The sequence below is a fragment of the Prionailurus bengalensis genome, chromosome F2 (genome assembly GCF_016509475.1).
Source record: "Prionailurus bengalensis isolate Pbe53 chromosome F2, Fcat_Pben_1.1_paternal_pri, whole genome shotgun sequence".
NCBI classification, from domain to species: Eukaryota; Metazoa; Chordata; class Mammalia; order Carnivora; family Felidae; genus Prionailurus; species Prionailurus bengalensis.
The window spans coordinates 49,198,511-49,218,200 of record NC_057353.1 but is presented as its reverse complement, the minus strand read 5'-3'; the positions used below and the strand labels follow the sequence as shown (position 1 = coordinate 49,218,200).

Genomic DNA, 19,690 nt, shown 5'->3' with positions numbered 1-19,690 from the left:
GCCCCTGTAATTATTATTTAAAAAGTTATATAAATTCAAGCTGATCATCTTTAAGGTCTCAAAAAGCCAAATACAAATAAAACACAGAAAATTTATTGAACTGAAAAAAGTTCTGACATAATTCTTCCCCATGTTATGTGTAATCATAGGAAGAATCATTGCACTAATTATCCAAAGTAATATTAAAGGTAACCAAAGAGATGTCTGGTCTTGAATGTAAATTCAAACATAGAGTATATCTATAATAATAGGTCCAAGTGAAAGTATATCCACATTTTCTAAAAGGAATAAGTTAGTTCGCAAATACTGTATTCTTCAATGACATAAGAAAGAAGATCAAGAATAAAATGTCGGACAGTCTTATCAACCAGGCCACCTTTCAGGACAGTTTTTACTTCCTCTACACATGTAACTGAACTGTTCGTTATTATTCTAGAGCCAGTATTTTTATTTACATTTGCAAATCAAAGTGTAACAAATCATCATGTATCAGGATCAGTAGAAATACCAAGTGTTATTTCACAACTGCCACTATGTGTTTCTTCTTCTCCGACACAATCGATACAGATCCAGGCTTGCTATGTTTGAGACGATTCACTTCCCTAGAAATAAACAAAATATACATATATAAGCAAGCTTATGAGAAATCACCTTAACCAAAAAAAACTGTCTCAGAAAAATCAGTCTTTTCTTTCACTAAAAAAATCCCTGTTGAAAAAAAATGTTTTCACAATCAGACTGGGTAAAAAGTACCTAGATATCAACTTCTGTTAACTTATTTAATTGCTTCTCTTATTATATAACAGTGTCCTTTATATAATTCTACGAGGAAACTGGCGGTAGGAGCTCTGCTTTAGATCCACAATTCTATGATGAAGCATATCAGAAAATTTTATTTAAGAAATGGGTGCTATGAGTTCTCTGCATTCTTTAACTTGGAAAATATAGAATACCTCTTAATTACAGCTTCATTAGAAATCATTTTTTAAAACATGATTTACAAGTGTCTCTAGTATGAGCAGAAATGCTTTCTTATTTTGATGATATTCAGTTTTACTGGTTGCCCTTTCAACATAATTTCAAAACTAGGTAATGAAAATTCTCTGATAATCATTGCTTCTTCCTTCTACCAGGAAAAAGAAAAAAAAAAAAATAAAAGCTCAGGGAAGTGTTCAAAAACATCTCTAATGCATAACATCAACTATTCCCTCGAAAGGCAGGGTTTGGTTTATTTTCGGTGAGACGAGAGGGGGAAGTTAGAAAAGGGTACTGAAATAGAATCAAATGCCCCAAATCATACTTTCGTCGACGAGCTTCTTTCATGATGCGCTGTTCCTGAATCTGACTGTAGATGGATTTTGGTAGATGTCGGTGACGAGCAATGCGTTTTATATGAGGATGATGTTGAAATTTCTCTTTCAATTTCTGGTTATAATCTTTGGCTGCTTTTTCTCGCGATGTAAGCTGGAAAAATGTATTTTGATAATTCAATGAATGCCGTGTTGTTTTTCTTCAAATAACAAAGCTAGGAAGCACCTTTCCTACAAAAATTAAACTTCTAGGACATGCAACCGAAATTGCCAATGTAATTCTACCCTTTAAGAGGTCAGGTTAGAAATATCATCTCTGCTAACACTGAATTTCCTTTTGGGCAGTATGTACAATGTAGACAGATGCCACCAAGTGACAACATCAGTGCTGAGGAAGTAGGGCTGTGTGGACCACTGAACTGGACCTTCTCTAGACATAAATAACATAGAAAAAGCACCTAAGTTAATCCCTCAACATTTTGGGGGGGGGGGGGTTAAAATAACTTTCTGAACACAGGAAAAAAAAGCATTCAATTCTATAATAATAAGGCTTCATTTAACAATGTTAAGGATGATATGATTTTTTTTTTTTTAATTTTTTTTTCAACGTTTATTTATTTTGGGGACAGAGAGAGACAGAGCATGAACGGGCGAGGGGCAGAGAGAGAGGGAGACACAGAATTGGAAACAGCCTCCAGGCTCTGAGCCATCAGCCCAGAGCCCGACGCGGGGCTCGAACTCACGGACCGCAAGATCGTGACCTGGCTGAAGTCGGACGCTTAACCGACTGCGCCACCCAGGCGCCCCAAGGATGATATGATTTAAAGGAACTTACAATGAATTGAAAACTAGGCATAGTATAATACTTCCCAATCATTACACCTAAAATAAAATTGTCTTTAAAAGCCGTTTATCATATCGTGATTTTCCTATTGGAGCTAAGGAGAAAATAACTCACGCTTAACCTTTCCTTTTTAAACTCAGTATTTGTTGCTGATATAAACACTCTGAATGTTTCTAATATTAAACATGAAACATTTAGAAAAACATCAAAAACAAAACAAAAGCCAACCATAACCCCATAACCCAGAGACAGCTAGCCAATGATAATATTTGTTATTGCTTCTTTCAATCTTTTTTTTTATAGTCTGAAGCTTTCTGTATTTTTTTTTGAAGTTAGCGTTTCACTGTCTTTGATATTAAAAGACCTCAACAGGGACTTGAAGCGTTTGATGCGTCTGATTACTATTCCTTTAACAGAACAGGCATTCTCAGTTCTAACCTTCTAGTCTCTACACCTTCTCTCATCTCAAGGAAAAAACAAAGAATCAGGAAGGCTCAAATATTACCAAACATTTGAATTAACAAAGGTCTCTGAGGTGCCTGTAACATGAAAAAAGTAAATCTCAATGCAGCCTTGTCTGTTTTGTTGCTAACATTTTTATCACAACTATGCCAGTTTGATCTAAGTATTTCAAATAAATTCTCCTTACAATATAACCATACCCACTAAATTAGAAACTAGCTTTACGACAATGAAAGAAAATGGGATCTCTTACCACACCCAACTTTTCAGAAGCATTAGCTTTCCACAGACGAATGTTCATCTCATCAGATCCACACATAATATATTTGCTGTCAGAAGTCCATTTTACACAGATAACATGTTGCATTCTCTTTGTGTGATAGACTTCCCTACAGAAGAGGAATTAAGGTAAAATTAGGATTTTGATACAGAGTTTCTTTAACTACTGCCCATCAAGTATCTGGGTAGCATTTCTGAGTCTGAAGAGAATATAAAAGGGAAATTCAAATTAATTTTTATGTACCTTTATTGAACTCATATAACAAGGTTCTATGCTAAGTGCTAAGGAGTTAGAAAAAAAATTCTTGTCCTCAGAGAAATTACAATCCAAAAAGAAAAATAAATATAAACTAAGCAAAACTAGATGCCCAGAAAAGTTCACAAAATTACTGAAGACTGATAACACAAGTAAAATATGTTGAAGCTACAGTTTTTTAAAAATAAGAAATCAGGGGCGCCTGCATGGCTCAGTGGTTAAGCGTCCGACTTCACCTCAGGTCATGATCTCGCGGTTGGTGAGTTCAAGCCCCGCATCAGGCTCTGTGCTGACAGCTCGGAGCCTGAAGCCTGCTTCAGATTCTGTGTCTCCCTCTCTCTCTGGCCCTCCCCCTCTCAAGCTCTGTCTGTCTGTCTCTCTCTCTCTCTCTCTCTCTCTCTCAAAAACAAACATTAAAAAAAATTTTTTTTTAAATAGTAAATCAATTACCTCCCTCCTTCCAAATCAATGTGGGTAAACAATCACTCCCCCCCCCCATTTTACTGGAAAATAAAATAAATGCAATGGCATTCAAAGAGCACATCCTTATACGCTGAGCCTAATGTCTGATTTCTGTTTTGGTTAAATTGTTTAAAAAGCTCACTTAAATGAAGTAAGAGTGGATGATTTCTATGTGTGAACAGAAAGGGAGGGTTACAGAAGTGTCTGATGAGTTAAGAATCATTTAGTAAATGGAGATGTAAAATATCATACCTATCTGGAAAGGCTGTGAAACACGCTAAGTGAATTCACAGAAGACACTATATTGGGAAGTGTTGAGAGAGCATTAAAAAACAAGTAAAAGACAAGGTCAGGAAAAATAGAGGCTTTTGGAGAAATAAATTTTCCCATCTGGGTTAGATGATTCAAAACGCAGACGAGTGAGAAAGGAAACAAACTCAGCATACTCTGCATAGAAAAAGAATACTCATACATGATGACCAGACTAAACAGAATCCAGATTTATAAAAAATATCTGAAATACACTCACAAAACCAGTTTTTTACACTGTTTCTAACGGAAATGTTTTAAGCACTTGAGTGAACATATACAGAAACCCTAAGAAATCTATTTCTGAAAGGGGAAGGACAGTTAGAAAGAATATCCTATGAAAATGAAAACTAGAGGAGACAGACTTTTTCTTCTCCTTCCAATGCTCTGCTTTTATAAGATTCAGTTCTCATAATCTCACTTATTTAAGAGGCTCCTTTTTTCATTAGCAATATAATGAATTTAAACGATAGAAAATTCAATCAGGCTTCAGTAACCATTAAAAATAATCTCTTCATGTATTAGACCAGTCAAATCTAGTGATTAATTACTTAACCAAAATAGATCCTCTTTAATGGTAAACTATGCAGAGTTTTCCTAGATTTGTTTATGCATGTTTACGAAGCTCACTAAATGTGATACTGTTAGGAGATAAATACATTTTAAAAACTTATATTCTTTAGTATACAGTCAAATTATGCCATGTGAGGGGTGCCTGGGTGGCTCAGTCAGTTAAGCATCCAACTTCAGCTCAGGTCATGATCTCACAGTTTGTGAGTTCAAGCACCGCACGCTGATAAATGCAGAGCCTGGAGCCTGCTTCAAGTTCTGCGTCTCCCTCTCTCTCTCTCAAAAAATAAAAAATAAATAAAAATAAATAAATAAATAAATAAAAATTAATCCATGTGAATGCCATTTACTTGTTTGCTTAGTAAATATTGAATGAAATCCCAACAGAAGCCTAATTTTAGGACACCTGGGTGGCTCAGTCAGTTAAGCATCAGACTCTCGGTTTGGGCCCAGGTTATGATCTCACAGTTCATGAGATCAAGCCCCAAGTCCCGTGTTGGGCTCTGTGCCAACGGCACGGAGCCTGTTTGAGATTCTCTCTCTCCCTCTCTCTCTGCCCCTCCCCAACTTGCTCTCTCTCTCAAAATAAGTAAAATAAACTTTGGGGGGGGGGGGGAAGCCTGATTTCAAATACTGACTTACCTGTAGCTTTTAATAATCTATTAAAAGTTTACTTTAAAAATACACTTTAACCATTTTAAGGTCTTTCAAAGAAAAACATTTTAAAAATAAAGATTCTTCAAAGCACTAGCTATGTTATTTGAGGGTTTGTAATGAACCAGATAGAGCAGACCGCAGAATTAACTCAAACTAGCTTTTAAGCAGATGAAGGCAAAGGTCAGAGGAAATATCACTTACATCTAAATCCAACAAGTAGCATATACTACCACTGTGATTACAAAAATCTCCAAACAACATCAGTAGACAGACAATTCCCTGGAAATGGGGCATAATTCCTTACTCCATACAAGTCTGGAATTACTTGAGCTTTTTATTTTTAGACAGACTTACATTTGGCTGCCCACAGTGGCTTTGCAATAATTCAGCTTGAACTCAGCTGCAAGGGCCTTGAGATCATAGATGTCTAAACATCCTCAATGCTCTTTGTCTTTCTTGTTTGTTCTCTTCCCATTCTTTGTGCCTGCTTATTCATCATGTTAGAAAAGTATTGTCCTACCACCTTTGGAGGTTCTGATGCAAAGAAAATAATGGAAGGTCACATTCCCTTGCTTCTTGGTATCTTCTAGGGATGTAAGAATAGAAACTATTGGCCCTGCCTTGGGCCTGACTAAATAATCCCAACAAACCATTCATGACAGTCTGCAGAATATCAAGTTGTAAACGAGGCAACAGCCATATGGAAACCAACACCAGGAGTTCTACAGTAGAGAGGATGGAGTGAAGATCAAAATCATCACAACACTCTAGTCGATATGCTTTTGATTCAGGCATCTTTTTTTTTTTTTAATTTTAAAGACAGAGAGAGAGAGTGAGAGAGCAGGCAAACAGGGGAGAGGGGCAGAGGTGGGGAGAGAGAATCCTAAGCAGGCTCCACACCTCAGCGCTGAGCCCGGTGCCAGGCTCCACGATTCTGGGGGATCATGACCTAAGCCAAAATTGAGAGTCTGACACTCAACTGACTGAGCCACCCAGGCACCCCCAAGCACCTTTTTAATCAGATACACAATGATGATGACAATGATACGCTGGTAATCAACAATACCAAAAGGGTCAGGAATCAGTATGGACCCCACAAATTACAGGGTAGAAAGATGCAACTATCGCAAGTAAAATCACCAAAGAGTTAAACAAAGCAGGCTGGCTATCACCGAAAAAGGTGTGGATGAGTTGCTGGACTGTCAGGAGGCGCTATGTGAAAGGTCTTTTGTTTCTGAAACAAGGCTGGGACTAAGGTGAAGCAGCTGCAGTACAGATGCGGGGCTGGCACCTGCACACCCCTAACAACGAGTACCTCCTTGAATTCTGCACCGAGGCACCTCACTCAGATGCGTCCTAGTGCTGACCCTACTGGAACAGAACAATGGTGAATCAGGAGAAGGACACAACATGCCTCTGAAAATGAACGTCATTCTTTCAAAAGACTCAAAAAGCTTCAGCACTGTAGAAGCTAGGCTAGTTATCAGCGGAAGTAGTGATCAAAATTCTCATCACTGCACTAAAATAGTGAGACTTCTCCAGACTGTGTCATTACAACACCAAAGTGAATAATCTCTAGATTTTTTAAGTGAAGGAAGGATCCCCGAACAACTCTGCTACCATCAATCTTTATGAAGCTGGGTAAACTGCTCTACCAGCTCCACGTTGCTGTCCTCTGGCACAAATCATCAGCTCCCACCCTCATTACACACGTTCTGTCTTCTTTCCTCTCCCAGATTCCATCACTCCTCTCCTTTCCTTTCCTACCTCCAATCACTCTGTTATCTTTCAGCAAGTCCATCTTCTCCCTACTGAGCTTGAATTCCACTAAGCAAGAGTAGGACACTCAATCAAGTATACGTATAGATGTCTATGTATGCATGTGCTGTATATATATATATTTATATGCTATTTTAGAGAGAACGTTCACTTGGATTAATTTTAAATCTCAGTATCAATATTATTATTGTATCAAAATGCAGACAGTCATATCTTCACATGTGAGCAACACCAATATACTACTTTATCATTTTTTTTACAACTTTATTTTAGAGAGCATGCATGTGTGTATGAGTGGGGGAGGGGGGTGAGAGAGAAAGAGAGAGAGACAGAGGCAGGGAGGGAGGGAGGGAGGGAGGGGGATAGAATCCCAAGCAGGCTCCGTGCAGTCATTGTGCAGCCTGATGCAGGGCTCGATCCCATGAACCATGGGAACATGACCTAAGCCAAGATCAAGAGCAGGACACTGACTGAGCTACCTAGGTGCATCTTAATTATCATTTAAAACAAAAAAATTTTTAAGTAATCTCTATGCCCAACATGAGGCTCAAACTCATGACCCTGAGATCATGAGTTGCATGCAGCCAGCTAGGCTCCCTAATTACCATTTTTTATGGGGAAATTTCCTCCAGCTTAATTGGGTTTTGCTTTGCATATGCTTCCCCAACACATATAAAGCATTACCAAAGAACAAGAATATGCATGAAAGTGCTTTGTAAACCACAGCACACTATACACGAGGCTATTATCTTACACAGGAAATTAGGTTTTCTATTCCATGAAAGAAATTACCCAGTCGGCTTTTTGCTCATAGATGACACAGTGCAAGCTGGTATCCCAAGTCACAATACCTGGGTTGAATTCTACCCTATACACATAACCAAATAACCTTTCAAAAAAGATAAAGGACTGATGATGAAGACAAGAAAAAAAATCAAACAAATGGTTTATTGGTAGTCACATACCTGCTTCTACTTTTGTCCACAGGAAAGATTCGAATAGATTTATCAAAACTAGCAGACACAAACTCTTTCCCAGTCGGAGAATAATCCACATCAAGCACTGCAGATACATGATCCATATGTACCATTACAGGAGTGTCCAGTGCACGCATATCGAAAGTATATAAGCTGTAAAAGAATTTTTAAATTATTTCATACAAGTGTCTATAAAGAAGCATATGTGGTACTAATGAAACTAAGACCATTAGCCAAATCACGCACATCTAAATATACAGCCTCTTTACATGGAAGCTAAGGGATTGGGAAAAATACTACCAGTTTTTCTTATTCCTTAAGATTACACTTAAACACCTTTATCTTCATAAACATAAATCTCATTGTAGAAAATGTGAAACTTTCAAAAAAGTACAGAGTACAAAACCTACCTTTAATTCCACCGCCCAGAGAATATCAGTTAGTGCCATGTAATTACGTCTAAGCTTTTCACCATGCTAACATTTAAACACATACTTTTAACAAAATTGATAATATTGTATAAAGCTCTGTAGTCTCATATTTCATGTAGCATATTATAAGCACTTATGGTCACGTATTATTTAAATAAGTTAAAAGAACATAATTATTTAAAAATTTATTTAAATACATTTGCTTATAATTTGTTAATAAAAAATTTCCAACTTTCAATTTTAAATAATATTTCAATGAAATACCAGTATTTGAATTTTTGAAATTCAATCTTTGAGTGGAACAGACTTAGTTAAATCTGGACAAATTCCTATAAGTAAATTACTAAATCCAAAAGCAAGAGCACTTTTAAGATTTTTAAGTTGACAAAACATTTCCAATAAAGTTCCACTTTTATTAGTGATATGTAAGAGTGACCATGGCTTTTCCAAAGGGCATACTAAAATTAGAAAACTATATGCACAGTTGGTTAAAAAAAAAAAAAAATCATGATTTTCAAGATTTAAACACCCTTAATCAATAGCTAAAAGAATAATGCTTCAAATGAGCCAACATGCACAACGGACAATAATAACAGAGCATTACTATAGTCAAGTTCCAAATATCAAAACACTTCAAGATGCTAAGATTACTGAGCAAAAGTATGAGGAGAAACAGGATATCTACATAATTTCAAAGTATCTCCCCAAAGATAAATGTGAATTACAAAAGGAAAAACATAGTAACTTTACAATGCAGAAACTTGGCAGATACCACCCTAAGTGATCAAGATTAACACCACTGGTAATTAGAGTGACATCATGTACCCCAAAGTGATGAACCAAGAAGGACACATCAGTTTTGTGGTATTCTTGCAAAACATGCAAAATCTCAATCTAAATAATGAGAAAACATCAGTAAGCCCAAATTAAGGACAGTCTACAAGATAATTGACAAGTAAATCCTTTTCAAAAGTACTAAGGTCATAAAAGATTGGGGGGATTGAGAACAGTCACAAACTGAGCAAAGGAGACATGACAATCAAATGCAGTGTGGGATCCTGCACTGGATCCTAGAATGGACAAAGAATATTAACGGAATGACTAGTGATGGAATAAAGTCTGTAGTTTATAGTACTGTACCAACATTAATTTCTTGGTTTTCCTAATTCCATTATGGTTACATAAGATGTTAACATTAAGGGAAGCTGGCTACCACATACCATTTTTGCAACTTTTAAATAAGCCCAATATTATATCAAAATGTTTAAAAAATTGATGTAACACTTCAAAAAGAATATTTTTTTAACATAATTGTTGCGAGAAGTCACTCATGCTACTAACAAAATATCCCCAATAACATAAAATTCTCAAGAGACAAGTCATTGTTCTTTTTTAAATCTCTCAACCATAGTGCCAGGTGGCTCAGTCGGTTTAATGTCCTACTCTTGAGTTCAGCTCAGGTCATGATCTCACAGGTCTAGCTCTGCATTGGGCTCCACGCTGTCAGCCTCGAAGCGTACTTGGGATATTCTCTCTCTCTCTCTCTCTCTCTCTCTCTCTCTCTCTCCCTCTCCCTCTCCCTCTCTCTCTCTCTCTCTCTCTCCCTCTCTCTCTCAAAATAAATAAACTTTAAATACCCCAACATACCACAGGATTGTCAGCCAATGTCATACTGATCCTGAGGTTACATTTCTGAGTTGACAACTGCTTTGTTTATTTTCCTTCTCTAGAGCAGTGGTTGTCAACCAGCTTTGCTTTGTTTCAGTATATTCTGTTTTTTTAGTAAATTCTGTTTTAATCTCTACCCAAGAAAAATGTTAAGAACTTATTCAAAATCTAAGCAAATGAATCCATTTGGATAGACAATGTTTACATACACAAAGTTTGGTGTTATAGGATTCTTTAGGGATCATCTATTTCAACTCTATTATCTTATAGATGATGAGACTATGGCACAAGTTAGTTTACATGCCTACTCCAAATTTCTACAGCAGTTACTGGTTGGGTCTAGACTTCAACTTGCATTTCGAATTCAGAATTATTAGACTATTTAGCAGGCAATAAAAGAAAGAAAATATAAAAAATATATACTATAGCAAGATCACTTTCAAGTAAGAGCAATTATAGTAGTCAAACAGTCACCCCTTATAAGCGATGTGCTCTTTGTTTCAGGTGCCATATGAAATTCTTTCCAAGGCAAGAATGGAGAAAGTCCAGGGGTCTGTAAAAAAGGTATCTCGCCAAAATAGCTAATTAGAACAAACTTCAGAAACCTTAATAAGGCTGGTCAGCAAAATATTATATTATTTCTTTTAACTGGAATAAGGCCATTAATTTCAAAACGTTGATAAAGGCTAAAAGAGCTTCAATTAATTTGGTTTGATATTCCTTGCTAATGAGAATTCAACTGAGTTTGAGTACAGAAAACCATAATAGATGTTTTTAGTTGTACCACTAAAACATCGTGTAATAAATCCTATTTCTGAGCTAATTTATGTTTTCACAAATAATAATAGTGGAAAGAACAAAGAACTTAAATACAGAAGATCTAAAGTTCAATCCAATGAGAAACTTCCAACTTCTCAAAAAAACATGTGTTAAGAATCTACCACAAGCATTACACTACAACACACGCTTTGGATTTAAAAAAAGAAAGAAAGAAAGAAAAGAAAAGACACTTTTTCCTCCCTAAGATTAAACTCCAAGTTTTAACATCCTCATCTCTAAAAAGGGGATAACATACATGTCCTACCTCCCTTAAAAGGATACTGAAAAGATAACATAAGACAGCCAATGTGAAATGCCTTGACAAGTTTTAAGGCGATACATAGGGATCATAAAATTCCATCCAGGTCAAAAATGTAAGGCTAAGTCACCTTTACGTGGAGTCATAGAATAACATATCTGTAAATGTTAGGGTAAAAATTGAAACTGTATTTTTCCTTTTGTCTTGCTGAAGTAATAGTGATGCTGATAACATGACTACATGAGCATCAGCTTTGTGAAGAGCTACAGATTTTGTAGGTAAATATTTTTTTTAATGTTTATGTTGAGAGAAAGAGAGAAACAGAAAGAGGGAGGAAGAGCAGGGGAGGGACAGAGAGAGAGAGAGAGAGAGAGACAGACACACACACAGACAGACAAAGAGAGAATCCGAAGCAGGCTCTATGCTGTCATCTCAGAGCTTGATGTGGGGCTGGATCCCACAAACCATGACCTGAGCTGAAACCAAGAGTCAAATGCTTATTAACCAACAGAGTCACCCAGGTACCCCTGTAGGCAAATATTTTTAGTTTCTATTAAAACATGTATGGTTCAGTCATTATTTGCATGGTGTAAAGCAGAAAGCAGCCAATTTTTTCTAGAAAGGGCCAGATTATACATATTTTCAACTTTGTGAGCCACATGGCTGCTTTTGCAACCACTCAACTAAGGCAATATGGCACAAAAGGACCCATATTCAATACATAAATGAACACAGTTATATTCCAATAAAAGTATTTACGAAAACAGGCAGCAGACAGGATTTGGTCTTCAGATCAGTTTTCTGTTCCTGGTCTGTATCATTTTGAAAACTCAATTTTTTTTTCTAACAAGTTCTTCTCCAATTTGGGAAATATATGTACTTTTGAGCGAAACAAATGACCATTTTCTACCTTGTATATCAAGAACTACTACCTATGAAAACATATTTCATTAGTATGATTTATCCAATTGAGCCATTTCTGATAGAAATAAGCAAGTTATAAAAAGAAGAAAACTTACTTGTAATCTTCATTTGCTGCAGTAAAAATGAAAGCTTCCATAGGGTTCCAACAAATTGTGTTTGTTCTCATATCTAAGATGACCTGGAAGGGAAGAATACAGTAACCCATTACCATGAAATCAATTCCCTCTCAAATGGATAAATCTCCCACTTCATTTCTTTTCCTTCTTTTTCACTGATTTAAGCACATATTTAGCAAATACCCATCATGTGCACAGTACTCAGCTCCATGCAATAGGAAAGGAAATCAATCAATAATTGTTTCCTGAGTACACAGAGTAGTAGATACTGAAAAATATAAAACTACTCAATGGTCCCTCAACCTCAAATAACTTATTATTGAGTTTAGTCAGGAAAAGGAGATATACATAAGAAATACTAAAATATTAACAAAGAAACAGTAAATGATCAAGTATCAAATTGGGGGCAAAATTAATGACTTTAGGTTTTAAGAGGAGAAGAAAGGTTTCAAAAGAGAAGGACGATTTGAGCTGACCTGTGAAGGAACAGTATATTAGTGTTTCTCAACAAGAACACTGCTAGCATTCTGAGCAAGATGATTGTGTGTTGTGTGTAACTGTCCACTGTAGATGTTTAGCCCCTCAGGCACCTGTCCACTAAATGCCAGTCTCTATAATGCCTCTCCCACATTTTTAAAAAGACACCCCTGGTTGAGATCTAGTACACTTAGGAGAGGAAAAAATAGAAGAAACAATGATAGTCTAGTATACAGAACAAAGAATAAAAAATAGCATCTCTGCATCCACCAAGGTGACCTGCCTATGACAACCCCTATTTAAATGTTCTCTTACTGACTGAAACAAACAAATAAATAGAATGCAAATAGGGACCAGATTTGGAAGGCCTTGAAAACCAGGCTATAGTTCTTTTCTTCAACCTAAAGTTATGGAACGCCATCAAAAAACAGAGAATGAAGGGCAGAGGAGGCAGAAACTACTACTTATCACACTAGATTTCATCTTAGCATTCTGCTAAATGTTTAAAATACCATGTCTTATTTTCACCCATGTGCTGGAAAGTAATTATTAATATCATCATTTTACAGGAGAAACAAAGATTAAGTTACTTGCTCAAGGTCTAAAGGTCTCAAAGTTCACGTGAGATGTGCCCACTAGATCATCATGAAGGAGTGAAATGATTAAAGTGGTAATTTGGAAAGATGATCATATTTCTGCAGTTGAAACTTTAAGGAATGTACTCTACTTCTAGTATTTTGGAATTTATTACATGTTGTGAAAATGGTTTAGGAACAACAAAAATATTAAAAGCATTTCTTTTCCATGTGGATTATCACAATGGCCTCACGGCACATGAATGGTGTCTAGGCCCTTCTGCACCCTCAGATTTGGAGCACCTGAAATCAACTTTATACTTACAATGGCACTCTTCTCTTTACTGACAATACATTTCTCTGTTGATAGTCAGCTTAAGGTTGTATTAGCTTTGATATCTAAGTCCTAGAATGACTGCTGGGAAATCTGCCACCTTGGACAAGATATTATTTATCTAAACAAAACAGCATGTAATTAAATAAAGCTGGTTATGTGTGTCAATTGCAAAATGTTCTGGAACAGAATACTATACGTATCATATGATCATCATGGTGTGTGAAGTAATGGGATCAACACTTAAAAAGTTTGAACTCAGTGGGGCACCTGAGTGACTGAATCGGTTAAGCATCCAACTCAGGTCATGATCTCGCAGTTTGTGAGTTCAAGCCCAGCATCAGGCTCTGTGCTGACAGATCAGAGCCTGGAGCCTGCTTCGGATTCTGTGCCTCCCTCTCTCTGCCTCTCCCCCACTCACGCTCTGGCTCTGTCTCTCAAAAATGAATGAACACTAAAAAAAATTTTTTTAAAAAGAACTCTGAACTCTGTTAAGTCTGAATTAGATATCTAATACTTCTTGGCATTAAAGAAAATACAAAGATAACTAGGATACAATACCTAGTGAAAATGTAAGGGTCTCTAAAAAGGAACAGGTGCCTGAGAGAATGCCATTATGATCACTTTGGCTTCTAAAAACATATGAAAAAAAATTTAATTAAGAAAAAAACATTCGTTCCATATTTTTTGTTACTCACTCCATAGAAGAACACATTAACAATTGTAAAAGCAGAAAAGAAACTGAAACTCACCTTTTTCAGGGGAGTAGCTTGCCTCATGTCATATAGTACTATATTCCTGTCAGAAGCACAACTTCCCAAGAGAAATGTCTGAAAAATAAGTACAACCATCTCCAGTTAAAAGCCAAGTCTGGCAGCAAACCGTGTCCATTCAATGAACAAATGATTCAATTACCCTTAATGTTTAAGATACAAATTTATAACATTAAAGTCTATTTTAAGAGAGTACAATGAATCACTCAATCTCAGCAACCTTAGTTAAGTATCTTCTTTTTATTTATTTTATTTTTGAGAAAGAGAGAGTGTGAGTTGGGGGAGAGGGGAAGACAGAGAGGGAGACATGGAATCCGAAGCAGGCTCCAGGCTCTGAGCTAACGGTACACAGCCCAAAGCGGGACTCAAACTCATGAATCATGTGATCATGACCTTAGCCGAAGTTGGTTGCTTAACCGACTTGAGCCACCCAGGCACCCCAAGTCAAGTATTTTCACTGCTAAATGCCCGTGTGTATATTTTACAAGGTAGTGTTGCAGTGTACAGATAAATCTGTGTTCTTTTTACAACTGAACAGATTTTATTTATCCATTCTTCAACTTAGACCTATTTCCTATTTTTCAGTGTTATCAATAACACTTCAGATAACATTTTCATAAACGCCAATTCTTCTTTTTATAAGGTTAAAATTTCAGTAGTGGATTACTGAATCAAAAAGTATTGGGGTGCCTGGGTGGCTCAGTCGGTTGAGTGTCCGACTGGCTCAGGTCATGATCTCACAGTTTGTGAGTTTGAGCCCTACGATGGGCTCTGTGATGACAGCTCAGAGCTTGGAGCCTGCTTCTGATTCTGTCTCCATCTTTCTCTGCTCCTCCCCCACTCACACTCCCTCTCTCAAAAATAAATAAACCTTAAAAAAAAAAAATTAAAAAAAAAAAAGTATGAACAGGGATGCCTGGGTGGCTCAGTTGGTTAAGCATCCGACTCTTGATCTTGGGTCAGGTCATGATATCAAGGTTTCTGAGTCTGAGCCTTGCATCAGGCTCTGTACTGACAGTGTGGAGAATTCCTGGGTTTCTCTCTCTCTTCCTCTCTCACTGCCCCTCCCCCACATGCTTACCTGTTCTCTCTCTCTCAAAAAATAAATATAGGGCACCTGGGTGGCTCAGTGGGTTAAATGTCCTCCTTCAACTCAGGTCATGATCTTCCGGTTTGGAGTTTGATCCCCACACTGGGCTCTCTGCTGTCAGTGCAGAGCCTGCTTTGGATTCTCTACCCACCCCTCTCTCTCTGCCCCTCCCCCTCCCCTGCTCATTTTCTCTCTCTCTCAAAAATAAAATAAAATATAAATAAATAAGTACGCCTAAAAATTTTTTTTTAAACAAAAGCATGAATAATTTTATGGCTTTTGATGTTTAGGACTAATTGTTTTCCAAAGAGCTGTATCAATATACACTGCAATGTGGAAATATGTCCATTTCACTGCAACTGGAAGCATTAAGTAGTGGCATTTAGAAGTTCATTTCTGTATGGCAATATTTCCCAATTATACAAACTAGTGCTTTTCAGTAAACATTTCCTCATGTTCATTAACTTTGTATAAACTAGGCCTATTCTTTGTCCAATTGTTTCAAGATGTTTCAAACATTTATTTATAAGTCAGTCATAGTAGTATTGAAGGTACTGATATAACTGACCCTTGGCATTATATGAAATCAAGCCCCCCACCTACCAGCAGGGCCTGAGTCCCACCAGGTCTCCGTACTCATGGTTCCTGATATAACTCTTGGCTTCTGCCTATCACTTCCTACTATACGTGTAGGAGGAACAAGAAGAGTTATTTACTGCACAGTTACATGACCAGCTAACTCCTACTCTGTGTGTGTACAAAGCTCAAATAAAACATCATAAAGCTAATGCTACAACCATGAACTCAGTACTTTCCAAAACCTTCCTTTTTAAATCACTTCCTCAGAGACTTTCCCCTAGTTAGTGACTCCTTGCAACTTTTCTTGGTTTCTCAAGAAACCAAGGTCTGACTAGGTTCCATTTCTAAAAGTTTATGAGACCTTAATCTGAGCAAAGCAAAAAATTCTACCTAGGCTGAAAGTCAACTTTTACACTATAAAATGTGGTAATACTCAGCATAAAATTTTTGGCTTTATCAAAATGCTAGGCTTCAATATTTTAACAGGAAATTAATTATTAATGATTAGAGGAGACAAATATACTCCATTTGTTTACAGCCACATCCCCTTCCCATTAAGTTTAGTATAGGATGAGAGACAAGCATACCATTTGTTTCTACCACTAAGTCAGTTCATAAGGGTAATTTAAAGAAAAAATAAATAAAACCACATGGCTGAACAAATATAGTTGTTATACAGGCAAGTTTGAAAAACATGGTCACTATGTCATCACTAATAACTAATTATGATTTTGGAATTAATCATCAGCTCTTCTGACACAGGTGTTCACCAAAACAGACAAGCAAGATACTGTTTATCCCTCGCAGAAGTAGAAATCAATATCTCTGTTCTGTTTATTTTTTTAATAGTAGTAACATCATCTTAAATTTGGGTAGCATCTTTAAAAAATATTCACATTTTTATCACGTTTTACCCTCATGACAAACCTATAATGTATGCTGAAAGATCTAATTAATCTCATTTTAAAAATAAAGAAACAAATACAGAGAAGGAGTGTGACTTGTATAAGGTCAATGCCAAGGTACACCAGCACCAAATACATTTCCAGGTTAGCTCCACACCAAGTAGGACACAAAATGTTCCTACAAATGGCTTGTGTTTGTCGCCACCTGCTTCTGTCTATTGTCACCTTGGTCTGGCTCTGCAAAGCTGACTTGCACTTCAGGCCATATCTCACTTCTACAACCAAAAGACGATGGAGTGAAAAAGATATCGTACTGATAAATACTCTAGACTAACGATCAGCAAACGTTTTCTGTAAAGGACCAGACAGCAAATACTTTAGACCTCACGGGTCATTCTGCTGTCATAGCAGAAAGGCAGCTACAAGTAATATGTAAACAAAAGGGTATGGCTGTGTTCTAATAAAACTTGATTTATAAAAACAGACAGTGGGCTCACGAACCATAGTTTGCCAACCCCTGCTCTAGACCTGTAGACTCTCTCAGAAGTGTGCAGAAAGGTATATGCTCAGGGCAGGAAGGGTGTCCTCTGACTGTATGACTTCTCAGCAGCACCACAAGGCCAAACTCTCATCAAACTACAGCATCTCACGTTCCAATACTTCATACAAACAATTTTATACCCTGCTACTTTGACTTAACCTTTCTTCCACTTTACCAGCTCGGGTGTCTGAGAGTATAAAACTTACATATCAGGTTATTTATTCTTTAATACCATCTAACATACCATCTAACGTGATAATTTCCTACTAACTTCTAAGATTAGCTATACATGAAGCAATTTCCTTTTTTTTCTGCGGGGGAAAAGGCATCTTTACTGAGTCTTCTGGACAATGAGTTTACCTATTGTTATGTATTCAGAAATAGCTCATGGAAAGGTCTGAAGTCCAAAGGCTAGATTAATCTAGGCTTTAGGGCAGCCTCCTTTCCTAAATTCAGACCTGAATAACCAATAAGTAGTGGCTAATCTCCAACTCTTTCCTTAGACCTGGAAGGACTTAGGAATCATCATATTAGACTTCTGAGCAAAGAAAAATGAACTATCATCATGCAGGATAGTAATCATCACTATAAATCATTAGTGCCCTCGTCACTTACAAGAGAAAACAATGCTAAATGCCTCTTCTGACCTTGAAGAGAATTAAGAAATGAACATTTTCCCAAAGGTACAATGATGTAATCTGTGGAACATGAGTTCTGAAGGCATGAGTAAAACTGAAGTTTCACCAGAACTTGCTTATGAGCACATGCACACACCCTCCTGTAACGGGAGTATAACACTGGTGTAACAGTGTATAAAGTGGGCAAACACGTCAAGATCTGACCAAAGGTATCAGAACTCAGGTACAATCTGGAGAACTAACCAAATGCCAGAAGCCCATTAAGATTAAAAAAAAAAAAAAAAAAAAAAAAATTCTTATAACACACACTCAAAAGTTTCCTAAACAGAGCTGAAATTATTAAATAAGGAAAGAGTAAGCAGAACATATTTCAAAAAGAAGCATTACCTCAATTGGGTTAAATTTAACACTACTTATACTGTCGAATCCCCAGGTCATTGAACATATAGGACTTGTTCTTTGTTCATCCCAAATGTCTACTTGCTGTCCACATGTGGCAAAAACAGCTTCCTTCCAGTGATGATCAATCCCTGTATATACTGTCTTTAAAAGCAAAGATGTTGTTATAAATGGATCTATCATTAACATTTCAAATCTACATAATATTTTAAATAATACTCTCATTTTTTTTTTTTTAAGAAAAAGTCCCTATTTATAAAGAAACTTCTTTGAAGCCTTTCCTTAAAGGAGGAAACAGTAAAGGTTTCTTTATCACACCTTCTGGAAAAAACATTAACAGGGGATGTATTTAAATTTAAATACTTATCACTGAAGTAATCCTTAAATCATCATTGGGTATTTGAAGGACCTTGGAACCAATTAATGAAATGCAAAGGTAAGGTCTAAAACACTTAGTTCCACATTTAACACATGAAGTACTGATTCCCAGGCAGAAAAACAGAAACCAACAACAGGATTAACATTTAGGGGGAGGAATAAAGCTGGCAAGGGTGGATGCTAATATTGTTAAAATCAATAAAATGTCATAAATTTTGATACCCACTTAAAAGATCTATTCAGGGCCAGATTAAAATTTGTCTTTGTACTATGTGGTAAAAAAAAATGTTTGCAAAGCAAATAAGAGGGAAATATTTAGCCAATACTTTAGGCTTTTAAGAACTCTTAGCAGCATCTGCAGGCTTCCAATTGTTATTTATGAAGGCAAGTCTGACAAACTTTTCCATAGTAAGATTTAATCCCCACTACCACAAATATAGAGGTTAAGATGAAATATTTCAAAAATGTTTGGAAATCCTGGAGAAAAGACATTTTACAAGAGGGAAACCAATTTTGTTTTAGGAATTACTGATTTGCCAATTATTTCCATCGTATACTCATGTCCCACCTCTATGTGCCTTTAAAAACACTTAATCTGAAAAGCAGAACTTAAATATATACCAACATGATACTGAAATGGCAAACTGATTTTTAAAATGCATATATTTCAAGATTAAATCGAACTTTAGAAGTTTGCTTAGTATCAAAATGTAAACATTATAAAACACAGGTAGGCCATATGATCTGAATTACACTTAAGCTATAACTAAACCATATCGCCTGATTTGCAGAATAATGTTGTAAGAAATATCAATGAGATTTATACGAAAAGCATCATATTATATAATACCTCTTCACTGCCTAAGGGGTTCTTTCCAG

General features: G+C 36.5%; 1 protein-coding gene across 1 annotated transcript in view; it reads right to left on the bottom strand.

Annotated features, from left to right (window-relative positions):
- Window positions 1-365: 365 nt before the first annotated feature.
- DCAF13 (DDB1 and CUL4 associated factor 13) overlaps window positions 366-19,690 on the bottom strand; it is a 27,685-nt gene continuing 8,360 nt past the window's right edge. The window contains exons 5-11 of the mRNA XM_043601523.1: window positions 18,422-18,577; window positions 14,261-14,338; window positions 12,102-12,184; window positions 7,894-8,058; window positions 2,870-3,005; window positions 1,301-1,464; window positions 366-602 (exon numbers count right to left, since the gene is read on the bottom strand). Of these exons, the coding sequence (XP_043457458.1) occupies window positions 515-602; window positions 1,301-1,464; window positions 2,870-3,005; window positions 7,894-8,058; window positions 12,102-12,184; window positions 14,261-14,338; window positions 18,422-18,577 (870 nt within the window). The 3' untranslated portion in view covers window positions 366-514. The remainder of the gene's footprint in view (window positions 603-1,300; window positions 1,465-2,869; window positions 3,006-7,893; window positions 8,059-12,101; window positions 12,185-14,260; window positions 14,339-18,421; window positions 18,578-19,690) is intronic.